The sequence below is a fragment of the Camarhynchus parvulus genome, chromosome 19 (genome assembly GCF_901933205.1).
Source record: "Camarhynchus parvulus chromosome 19, STF_HiC, whole genome shotgun sequence".
In the NCBI taxonomy this organism is placed as follows: Eukaryota; Metazoa; Chordata; class Aves; order Passeriformes; family Thraupidae; genus Camarhynchus; species Camarhynchus parvulus.
Window position 1 is genome coordinate 546,708 of NC_044589.1, and position 12,133 is coordinate 558,840.

At 42.7% G+C, this 12,133-nt stretch overlaps 1 protein-coding gene across 1 annotated transcript in view; it reads left to right on the forward strand.

The window, feature by feature from the left end:
- The window catches only part of LOC115911757 (protein spinster homolog 2-like), a 113,421-nt gene that overhangs the window by 31,283 nt on the left and 70,005 nt on the right, over positions 1-12,133 (forward strand). The window contains exon 2 of the mRNA XM_030962952.1: positions 3,757-3,822. Within this exon, the coding sequence (XP_030818812.1) occupies positions 3,757-3,822 (66 nt within the window). The remainder of the gene's footprint in view (positions 1-3,756; positions 3,823-12,133) is intronic.

Consider the following 12,133-nt stretch of genomic DNA (forward strand, 5'->3'; position numbering starts at 1 on the left):
CATTAACAGTGTCTGGTTCAGCTGCTGAGATGCTCTGGGAGATTGGCACCCTGTTTCCTGTATGTTTGCTCAGCCCTGAAAATACAGAATGTGCTTAAGAAATAATAGGTGGGAGAGCATGAGGTGCCATGTTATCATAGAGACATCCCAAATGGCCAGCAGCCCTCCAGAGAGGTTCTCAGGAAGGCTGGTGCCTGCTGGCTGCCCTTGGCTATTTTGAGATCCTCCTGGGTCATAGGTATGAGCTTTAATCCAAGAAAGACCTTGCCAGCCATGTGTGGTGTTTTCACCTCTTTGGATTGCATCAGGTGCTGTGAGACACAGCACTGCAAGCAATGGGGTCATTGTCTGGAGCCTGGCTCCAGCTCTCTCCCTTCCCATCATCTAGAGCAGAAGGGAAAGTCAAAAGCTCTATCATTTTCTTGTATTCTCCCCTGGTCTATCATTGCTTAATTGCATCCCTAAATCTTATTAAATTCTGGGGTGAGTCATTGCCACGGTGAGGTGGAAAGAGAGCTGAGTGAATTCAGGAGAGGAGGAGTGTCTTCCCAGGTGAGTGGCTGAGCAGGAAAACTCCCACAGCAGGTGGGAGGTACTATCACTTCACAGGTGTGTTGCATCATCTTCCCTCTGTTGCCTCTAATTTAATGCTCTAAACCCAAATCAAAACACCTGTAGTCCAAAGAGAATATAAAATAACTTGGAGTAGGAAATCCATGCTATTTAGACATGCAGATCTCTCTTAATCCTCTGAGACCTTCCAAGGTCACACAGGACTTATAATTGTGGTTTTGCATTGTCCTGTTGCACTGACTCTCCACAGAACCCACTTTCCACGAACAGGATAAAATTGTAGGATTAATCCAAGTGTCTGCATGTCTGTGTCCAAAATGTATTTAATTTGTGGCTACAAGAGTTCAAGCTTGTAAAACTCATTAAGGTCTGTAGGATGGCAAAACCACTGTCACTGGACAAATAACTTGTCACAAACTGGAAACTCTCCTCTGCTTTTTTTGTGTAGGCACCATTATAATCCTCTCTTCTTTCTGTTCTGGTTTTTCATGCAAACCCACAAAAGTCTGTTTTCCATCACATCCCAGGCTCCTGCTTCTCATAGCTGTTAGAAGTTTAATGTGCCTCTTTGGCATTCTGTCATGGCTGGGAATCTGTCGCTGAAGGTAGGAGAGCCACCTTTCAGGGTGCTGGGTGGATCTTACATGTGAATGCATTCCCTCATGGAATATATTCCATCTAGTCCAACCCTCTGCTCACTGCAAGCAATGAGTAGGATATTTAATTTCTGTGCAGCACAACTGAGTGATGATAGGAGAGCATGAGAAAATATTGTACTTGGCATTTCCTCTCTTCTTCCACATTGTTCTTGGGGATGTTGATGAGTTCAGTGTCTCTAAAATTGGGATTATAGTGCCCAGGAGTTGTTTTGACTTGTTGAGCTTTGCCTGATGTATCAGTCTGGGACCAAGCAGGACTGGAGCCCACAGTGCTCAGAGCTGGTTAAGCTCAATGAGGTTTCTAAGTCGGGTGGCATGACAAACACATTTTTTGTGGAAGGGTGGAAAACCAAGGGGAGCAGGCAGGTAAGTCAGCTGCACCACTCAGGGGTTTGCTAGGCAAATGCAAATTTATTTTTGCTCATCAGTTGCTGCCTGGATAATGGTATCTCAGTTGTTAATGGAGCAAACTAGGGAAGCACAGTCATGAAATGCCAGGGCACTTTGTAAATGCAGTTAAATCTGCCATCCAAGAGAAAGCAAAGAAATTCCTGCTGAAATTGTAGTAGACAGCAATGTTCCAAAGGAAAAGAAAGGCCAGGGGAACACTGTGTCAGGATGGATGTAATCAGGCACTTAATTCTTCAGAAAAGTATAGAATCACAGAATAATTGAGGTTAGAAGTGACCTCTGGAGATCATCTAATCCAAGCCCCCTGCTAAAAGCAGGGTCAGCTAGAGCAGGTTGCACAGGAGTGTGTCCTGCTGGGTTTTGAATATCTCCAGGGATGGGGAACCCACAACCTCTCTGAACATCCAAGCTTGACCTCCCTGGCAGTAAAAATTCGTGTGCTTGTGTTTACATGGACTTTCCCAGATTTCAGTTGTTGCCCTTTGCCTCTTTAACTGGGCACCTGTGTGAAGAGCCTGGCTCTGCATCTGCCCACTTTTATCAGTAGAGACATACATTAATTAGGTTCACACCCTTCCCCACCCTCAGCCTTCTTGTTTGGGGCTAAACAGTCTGATGAGAGAATAGGGAAGTGGGAGTTGTTGCAGGAGGTTGCACTAATGTTTCTGGGCAGATATTGAGGCCTAAAGCCCCCCTGAATGCTGTCCTGAGTAAACAGTGATATACAAATAGTACAGAATAGCTCAAATGAGCTTTCTTGCTTTTTCTTTCCTTCTCTCCATCTTCTTCTTTTCCTTTAGTATCTTTAATTTATGACTGTTCCCTTGGCATTGTCCCAGATGTCTTCTGGGAATGGTTATCTCTGGGTCTTTTATCTCTCTGTGTTTGTCATTTAGTGTGATCTTGGCAGTCCCAAAAGCTGGGACATTTATGGTGAGTGATTCGGGTTGGTGCTCAGCTGATTTCTGTAACCTGCAGAGATGAGAAGAGTGACTTTGGATAAAGCCTTGGATCAGAATTTGAGCTGGAGGTGAACTTGTGTGGATGTTCAGTGTGATTAGAGAATGGTTTTCTTCTTTTTAGAAAAGAAACTTGCGTATTCTCAGGTTTGGGGTAGACAGCAGTCAAAACAAGGAAGTCCCAGATCTAAAGAGAGCAACAGCCTCAATTCCAGACCCAGGAAGTCAGATGCTGGCTATTTGGACCACTGACAAATATTCAGGCCTATGGATTTGCATCTGAGACCATTGGACCATGTAGAGCCTGGCAAACCTGTGTGCCCCCAAATGAGCTATTGAAGCTCTGCTGTGGATTTTCATATTGGTTTGTTGGTTGCAAAAACATGGCTGTCCCATACACCTGATGTTACATGTTCCAAAATGTTTGGTAGAAAAATGTTAAATCTAGTTGAATGTGTAAATACTTCAAAACCTGCTAATTTTGCTTGTGTCAATTAATATATTGGGGTTCAAGGGAGACAGAAGATTTGGTTTGGTTCTGCTTGTAGTTGCTTTAAATCTGAGCATCTGGTCACTTACCCACCTTTACTAAGGTATTTTAAATATATTTGTTATATTGGCTTTGAAAGTAGAAACTCCCCAGAACTAGTTAAATATGAAACCTTTCATCATTGCTATCAATCTGTCATATCTCCTCCCAGCAGAGATTTGTTAAAACTTGTCTTGGATTCAATCTGTCTTGTCAAACCATTTGAAGCACCTTAGGTGCAGAATCAGTTTCCCTGTATTTCTGTGAAATAACAGAAGTAAGAGGTCTGGATTATGAAAAAAAAATCAAAACCAACAAAAACCAAAAAAAACACACACAAAAAGAAAAGCCTGATCTTATTTAAGTAGAAAGAAAAGACCAGTTTCCATTCATGAGGATTTAATTCCCAGGCTCATTGTATGATATTGCATCTGCCCACCTCTGCCTTTATTGTAGTAGCCCAAAATTACTGTGAGTGCATGTATAGGGGAAAAAAAAAGTACAACCTTTAGAAGTTATGTGTTTAAACTGTAATTTGAAGCTTTGCTGATGCATCACAAAAGGTTTGAGTTGAATGCTTGTCAAAGGCTGAAGGCACTGAGCATGTTCTCTGTTTTCCTTGTAGGTGTGTTACTGGACATCCAGCAGCACTTTGGAGTCAAAGACAGTGGGGCTGGCTTGCTGCAGACAGGTAAGAAAGTGTTTCCTCTCTCCCTGCTCTTTGTAACACTCCGTTTGTCTGATGGGTGCCTAAGATTTCTTCATTCTGATGCATGGCATACTGGTTGTGAAATCTACTCTTAGAAAGGTGAATAAATGCACTCCTACTGGGAAGCTAAATGAACATGAGAGGTTCTTTTGGCCTTGATTTGCTGTTGGCCAGGAGGTTGGATCTCAGAATGACTTGAGTGTAGAATGGACCAATAATTATTTTATTTACAAGAACTAAATTCAAACAGGAGGTGGTTCTTTCCCCTAGGTTAGAAAACTCATGCTAAACCAACACCAGGGTCCTGTCCACTTCTTTAGTTGGTAATAAGTGTGATGTACTTTGCCCTTCAAGTGCTTGACAGAGAATCTGCTGAATGGACAGTCCCTGGAGCATGGTGTGGCATGAAAATGTGAAACTCACTGGGGCAAGAACCTGAGGATGAAAGCTGTAGGCAAGGCTAACAGCCACTGCATCCATGAGAACTCATGGATTAACAACAGCCCTGGAATTCTGCTGTTAGCTTCCAGCATTTCTCTTGTTGTGTAAGGAGGGATTATTGCAACTCTGATGTCCTTTCAATGGAGCAGGCATTTTCATGTCTCAGACATCTTTAGGCAGAGCTGAACAAGCCCAGGAGAAGCTCAGCTTCTCTGGCCTCTGTCCTGAGGGGGCTTAGAGGAGGGCCTGTATCAGTGAGCTGCACAGGGTGACATTGAGTCAGTCTCATGCACACACCACAGCACAGTTTGATCCTCGTGGAGAGTGGAAAGGAGTAGCATGATTTTTAAGAAATGCAGGATTTTAAGAAAACAGTCTGCTTTGAAAAGCTCCTACAGAACTATTAATTAGAGTCACGGATTTGTGGTGCTGTAGCTGTCTTGTCACTGTCATCTGTCTGAGGGAACCACGCTGGAACAATTATATCTCTGAAAAAGTGAGAATTCTGCTAGGTTTTGAAATAGTGTGCCAGCATGACATGTTTTCCTATGCTATCATGGTGGATACCCAACACCTGTCAGGAGCTTATCTGTGAAATTCTACAATTGTAGAAAATCATTCATTCTTTATGATCTCACTAAAGGTGAGACTGTTCTGGAGCTCCATCAATTGGTCTTTGATTTCAAATGATGTGAACCACTGCAATATCCCCTCCTTTTTTATTTCCTGCAGCCCATGGCACAGCAGGGTCCTCATCTGTGGTTGCAGCTTCTTGGTAATGTTGTAATGCAAACAATTAATAACAATTTGTATAAAATGTTTAAAAAATGCTGTCCTTGTGGGACAGCAGAGCTCAGCTCATCTGATGTGAGCAGCATGTGTCCAGAACAGAAGGTTTCAGGTTTACAAGTGTCACTGATTATATGAAGCATCAATCAGTTATGCCCAAAATGGCACTGCCTGTCTGTCAGATTCTCTTCTACAGCAATTATTTGTATTTATTTATTGTACTCAGGGGGACAAGGTCCTCAATGTATCATTAGACACAAAGTGCTTTCAAGAAAATATTCTGGCGTAAAAGGACACTTGCCAAAGCATGTATTTAATCTTCATTCACTTCAGTGGATGAAATCCTTCTGAAGATTATTCATTGACAGCAAGTAAAAGCTAACTTCAGCAGTATATTCATTTGTTAATTGCAAGATATGTTATTTATTTCTCTAGCAAACAAACAGGGCATCTGAAAACAGCATCACTGAGATGGTGCAGGGTTTCTCTTGAGTGTGTCAAGTTTTCTAACAGGTTATTGTTGCTTTTGGAAAAACAGTGTTTTCTCTTGGGTTTTTTTTTGCTGATCTGAAAACTGAGGATTTCACTTTGCTTCTGCAATACAGATAATAATGTAGTAATCACAATGCTGTCAGAGGAAAAGAGTGCTCGGAAAATAAAACCATTTCATGTAAATAAGGATAGAGGCATGTAACTGAAGGCTTATTCAATCTGTTCCTCCAGCTTACCAAGTTTCTGTGTTGGCAGGTGGCCCATGGCCCAGGTATCCTTAATCCTGCTTAAATAAAAGATGCTGCCCTAAACCACCACAAACATTGCTTCTAATCTTTTGTCTTTTCTCCAAACCAGACTTCTCAATGTTGAAATAAGGGGAAATGGTGCAGTTTAAAAGCACTTGCCCAGGGTTGCAGAAGAAGCCTGGAGCAAAGCTGGGGCCAGGCCAGGTGTCTCCCACTCTTCTGCCCTAACCCTGAACAGTTCCTTTGCCAGCAGACACACAAATATTGTTTGCTTCCCATGAGATGGTCCTGCTAACTAATGGAGTGATGTGAGACGAAAGACTGCTCATCCTGATTATGTCCTCTGAATAAAGACTGGATTAGTCCTCAGGTTGTTAATCCTGCATCTAAATGAGTCCTAAATTAATTTACAATGTTAATGAGGGGGAGTGAAATGTAGTCTATATGCAGTTCATATCACTCATCAAAAAGGCAATAAAATAGAAAACTTTAAAAAATTTAAAAAGCCTTTTAACTGAGAAGCAAAGTTGCACAAACTTTTAGGAGGAAATGGTTCTGAAAATCCAAACAGAAAGTGGGGAAAAGAAATCCACCAAGGATAGTGTTTGACCTGTGTTCATCCCACTCCCCACTCTTGGCAGGCAATGCTGATCTGGTATCTCTCTCCCTCTGATCACTTCCAAACCAGTCCATACTCCCAGCTTCTGATGCTCTCTGGAAAGCAAAGGTGACTTGTTCCTTAGGAATTGCAGACACAAATAGAATTTTTATCCTCATTTATATTAATCCTGACATACAAGCTGCTCTTTAACCAAGAGAAAATGTAAACTGGTTATAGAGACGCTGTAATTCTCTGTACAGAAAAATCACAGGACAATCCAGGCTCATCCATAATGGAAAGAAGCAGACCATGGTCTGCTCTACAGCAAGCATCCTGTGACAGCAGAGGACACGCTGACTGATGGAGCACAACTGCTGCTTGCTCAATAGCATTCTAGAGTGGCACACATAAAACTGGTGATCTGAGCTTCACTTATCTCCAGATGATGCTGTAACTGTGTGCTGATCTTCCCTTTTAAAGCACTACATATGCAGTTGTGTAAATATTGATTTAGTTGACCATCCCGCAGCTCTGCAGCCAAGCTTTCCTGTGCATTTCAGTTCTCACTGGCTGCTTTTCCCAGCCAGAGAAAGGATAAACCTGGCTGAACTCAGAAGGTGGTGGAGCATCTCTGTGCCTACCTGAGCTGTACAGCTGTATCCAGTCAATACATTTATAAACCAAACCATACAAAAAGTCTTATCTATGTGTGGAGTTAGGTAGGAGCAGCTACAGAACTACAGGCCACTAGGAACACAAAGACCAAGAAAGTGGACAACTGGATTTGTACTGCTGCAGCTGGATTTCAAACTGCTTCAAAATAGTGTTATCCTTCCATATACACTGTACCATGGGAGTACTGCCCCAGTGCTGTGCTCTGGTTTTGACTAGATTATTTTCTCTTCCTTCTACAATTTTTGTGCTTTATTGCTCTGTCTGCTCTCTCTGCCCTTGAATTTATTTCGCTTTTGTGTCTCTTGCCAGTGTTTCTGTAGCACACAAGAGCTCTAATAATAGCAGTGGTTGGCTCATGATACAGTTTGTTGTCCAAAGATCTCAGGATGTTTTATATCAGGAGGGCTTATAAGGCTGGGCCTTATGGATGGGGAAACCAAGAAAGCCAAATGGGAAAAATTACCTGCCCAAAGTAGCACAGCAGGTCTGAGGCAGAGCCAGGATGAGAGCTACAGTCTTATTCCTGAACATGCAGCATTAGTGTAATGAATGAATTAATGAATGAGGTTAATGTTTAGAGCCAGAGATTTGGTGCTTGTTACTGGGCACCTGAATCCTCCAACCCAGACAGCTCCAGCTTGGGGACTTCTGCCGGTGGAAACTGAGAGGTATCAAATGGAGATTATTGCAAGGATTCCGTGGAAATGCAGAGGGGGAGAGTGTCTGTCTTCAGGAGTAACATAGAGATGCCATTAGAGGAAACCCTGGCAGGCAGAAGTGTGCAGTGTAAGGTCACAAGGAATGTAAGGAGGTGAGAGGTCAGCAAAGACTCATGAAAGGTGAATAATCATAGATAACTAGGGCTCTGAAGAAACTTACCTTTCCTCCTGTGCAGAGGGATGGGCATTCCCCTAGATGCCTTTCAGCCCCTGATTTCCCAGAAAGCCAAGCAATGCCAGGTACTTTTTCATAAATCTTGTTGTGAGCTCACTTTTCCTGTAAGGGTCAATTCCAGCTACAGTCTCTGTTCATTTGAAAAGTGGAACTTTCATCTGCCTGTGTTGCCCTACTTCTTGAGCTGGCATAGTGTAACCTTTCAGGAGGTTACAACCTCACAAATACACAATCAGCTCTCTTGTGCTGTGATTGTTCCCACCAAGCTATAAACACATGCACTGAGAATGGGTCTTGAACATAGTGGATGCAGTACAAGGGTGGGATAAATCACACTTGATGAAATTCAGTATCCTTTCACTCCCATCTTGTCCTTGGCTTATGGTGGCAGCTGTACCTCTCTAACATTTTTATTTATTCCATGCAGAAATATTCTCCAGGTGCTACCCCTGAATATGTGAATATTACATGAGCTGCAGGTGCTGCTTGTTTCTTTTCTACCACCTGCTTCTCCCTAAATGGACACTTTCTCCTCAGCTGTGCTCTGCAGAACTGGACTCCATCTTCACATTTTGCTTCCTACTCCACCACTTAACTGTTCTTCTTGCTAGAACAGCGAAAATCATAATCTAAACACTTTCTGTTTTCTATTTCAAGTTCATGGGCTTTCCTTTTGGGTGAATGGCTTCCTGCACCTGAGCACTTCCCAAGGAGGTGGTTCCTCAGGTGTCCCAGCCAGGAGGTGAGATAGAATGCTTATAGAGTACTTTGTGCTTGCTCTTCTTATGACTGCAAATGGTTTGGTCCACCATGCCCTACCCTGCTTCCAACAGCACTAAGCATTCTTAAATCCAGGTTACTTCTCTGGCAGTCTGGTGCTTAAAGTGGCATGACAGGGTGGAGCTCTCTTTCTGCCAGGAGATCCTCCAAGGCCCTTTCAACAATGAGCAAAACCTTTCTTCCCATTTTCCCCTCCATCCCTGACTTTGTGTCCTTTTCTCTGACATTTTTCTACCTTCTGTGGGATTCTGCTCATGTGGGGATTAAGCAAGGTCAGTTTAAGCAATGAAGAGGAGAAAGCAGGGCTCCTTCCATATGCCTTCATTAATGTTATGAAAAGGGTTGGTCTTATTTTACTGGAGTGAGTTGACAAAGTCCAGAGCTTGATTATTTCCTACCTACATCCTTTGCTCAGTCTTTTTCTCCTGTGTGCTAGAACAGTCTGATTTCCTGGGAAGTCACGGCAGTCTGAGGGTCTGATTCATGAAAGCACTTAAACCTATTTGGAAATGCCTCTGCAATCAAGGAGCAGAGTATTGTCTTGAATCAGTGAGCAGGTTGGAAGAAAACGTGTTTGTGCCCTGGCCCAGTGCCCATGCACCAAGGACTGAACTATAAAAATGCCATTTACAGCCTGTGTTCTCACTGGACAGCCCTGGATTGCAAAGTAAATCTTCTTTGGGGGGGATGAAATGGTCAGGGTGGGAAGGGAAGGTGTCCTTGCTTCCTGCTGAGAGGAGGGAAGTGCTTCAGCTGCTGTTGTATTTTGTCTTTCAGTTGTTTGTGTCAGCAAGTGAGTGCAGGCTACTAGAACAGGGAAGCTCTCCAGACTGCCTTGTCTTCATTAATATCTCCACTTTATGATAATGCATGGCCAGTAGCACAAGATAACAATTCATTCCCCCATCTTGTCTTTCTGCTTAGCACAAGGAAAGTTTGTCCTCACCGTTGGCCTTTCAGGTTCTTGGGCTGGGTGTTGTGAGGGAAACTTGCACTTTTGCTGCCTCTGGCACATCTGTACTATCAGTAGAAATTGGCCTTTTTTCCTCAGGCTGTAGTTTAGACACCTCTTGCCAAGGTTGTCTTCACTTCTGCAATTTATTATAGTAATGAGGGGAAAGATTTCCCACAGATTTTAGAGAAGTAGTTATTATTCCACCCAAAGTCCCCACAGCTTTTAACACAGCCTGTCCACCCCCCCATGTATGTTCCTTGGACCTCAGAATTTGATTCAAGCACTGACAGGATTTTTGTTGGTATTGTGTAATACTTTCAAACAACATTTTCCTCTGAGTACCAGCAGTGCAGTCTCATGTAGCTGGTATCTGGACAGTTTTGTGCACAAATAGTTCAGAAGGGCTGGTCTGGCTCTCTTGACTTTTTTCATTACCACCATAGCTGTAATTATGAAAGAGGGAGATGAACATTTACATTATCAGTTATTATGTATTTTATGGCTACCAGTTGCTGGAAGGGAAGCACGGAATTATATTCAAAAATCTTATAAGTGGGTTACTTTTTTCCTCCCCTTCTTCAGTGGCACTAAGCTTTTGGTAGTCAGTGGAAAAGCTGCTTATCTTTAATTCTTGCTTTCACTCTGCCTATAAATTTAATTTTCAAGTGTGGTGACCAGGGGAGTGTTTGTGTGTGGCCTGAGTATGGCATCAGTTGCTGTTGATACATCTTGGGCCCAATGTAAAGGGAAGTGTTAGCTCAGAAGGGAAAGGTTTTTTTGCCTTGACTTCAGTAAAGTTGGATCAGGGTCTTCTATTAACTGAGAGTGAAAAAATAGACCTAATTTTTATAGTACATTTTATATATTTAGAGTACATTTTATATAATTATAGTACATTTTATATATTTAACATGCTTCATCCCAGGGGAGCCTCAAGTGCTTTCTCTGAAAAGATGTATTTTAAGCTTGTTTTGGTTTTGTCTTGTCTCCCACACTTGGAGAACTCTCACTTTTTAGAGCACAGACCTGCAGTTCTGCAGGTGAGTGCAGTGAGGATGTGAACAGCAGGGAGAGATGAGGTGAGAAAGAGGTCAGGCTTGGTCTGTGCCCACTGGAAGATCCCCAAGGTGACACAGTACTGTTGGATTTGAGAGAGAGATCACTTGGATAACCCAAATAGTCTTGACAGAGTGTGAAGGGCTCTGGAGCACTGAAGGTGCTGTTTGGGAATGAAGAGCACTGAGGTTGGTTCCTGTAACACAGCAGGCATCCAGGGCTGTGTTTGCAGGAGTGGGAATGCTGGGGTCCTGGAGCAGTCCATGCAATTGTTTTGCTTCTCTGATGTCCTCTCTGGAGTTCCAGGTGACTTTTCCTCCAAACCAGTGCTTCTCAAACCTTTTGGGCTGTGGGCCAGACCATTCTGCATCCCTACAACCAAATTTGTGTAGTGATTTATCACTATAAAAGTAGCATTGCTACGTGTCTGGCTGGAAAGAACATGCTGTTATGTTGTGGGCCACAGTTTTGGGAACTGTAGCCATGCAGAAGCAAGAACAGGTCAGCAGGGCTGCAGTGATTCCCATATAAAGACCCAAATGCACCTGAGGAGGAGTGACTCATTCACAGGCACTTGTACCTGGCTTTGCAATGAATTCCAGGGCATCACTTATGTAAAAAGTGAACATTCCTCGTGGTATTGGGAAGTGTTAGCAGCCTGCAGAACTAGATTCCAATTAACACAAGTAAGCCTGACTTGCATGAATGGTGTATTGTTGTATCAATCTCCCCTTGCCTCCCCCAGTACATGCACATATTTGGGGATGTTTCCTGTATGCTGATGTAAGATTATAGAGCAAAGACCCATTTTCTGCTTAAATTATGTAGGAAGCCTAGTTTTGGAGAGAAAATATTACTGATCATAATCCATTACTTACCCTAATTCACTGTACATGTACAGTTATGTAAATGTATATAAACATTTTTTTGCTAAAACTCTCTTCAGTTGTTTTTAAGGTAGTCAAATGACTGTGGAAGGCTTAGGTTTTTAAATCACAGGTGAAAAACAAACAGTTCTTTGATGGGATGAGTAGTAGAAGGAGAGGTTCACACAAATTCTTGTGGTCTTTGCTGCTGCAAGCAGGGCAGTGGTTTGGTTTTCAGTGGAAAGGACATTTCTAGGGGAAGTTCAGTTCTGATGTCTTTTATTCCCCCACTCAGTTATACATTAGGTTATTAACAATTAAACATTTGAACAGTTTTAACCATTTGCTCCTTCCAAACTTTTCATCCACTAATGTTTACAGAAGACTTACTTTACATATTCTCCTACTGCATCATTCCCCTTGTTCTTTGTAGGTGAGCTGAATTGGAGATGAGGCACCTCTAATTTATTTTCTTGTGGGACAGTGGTGTTGAAGT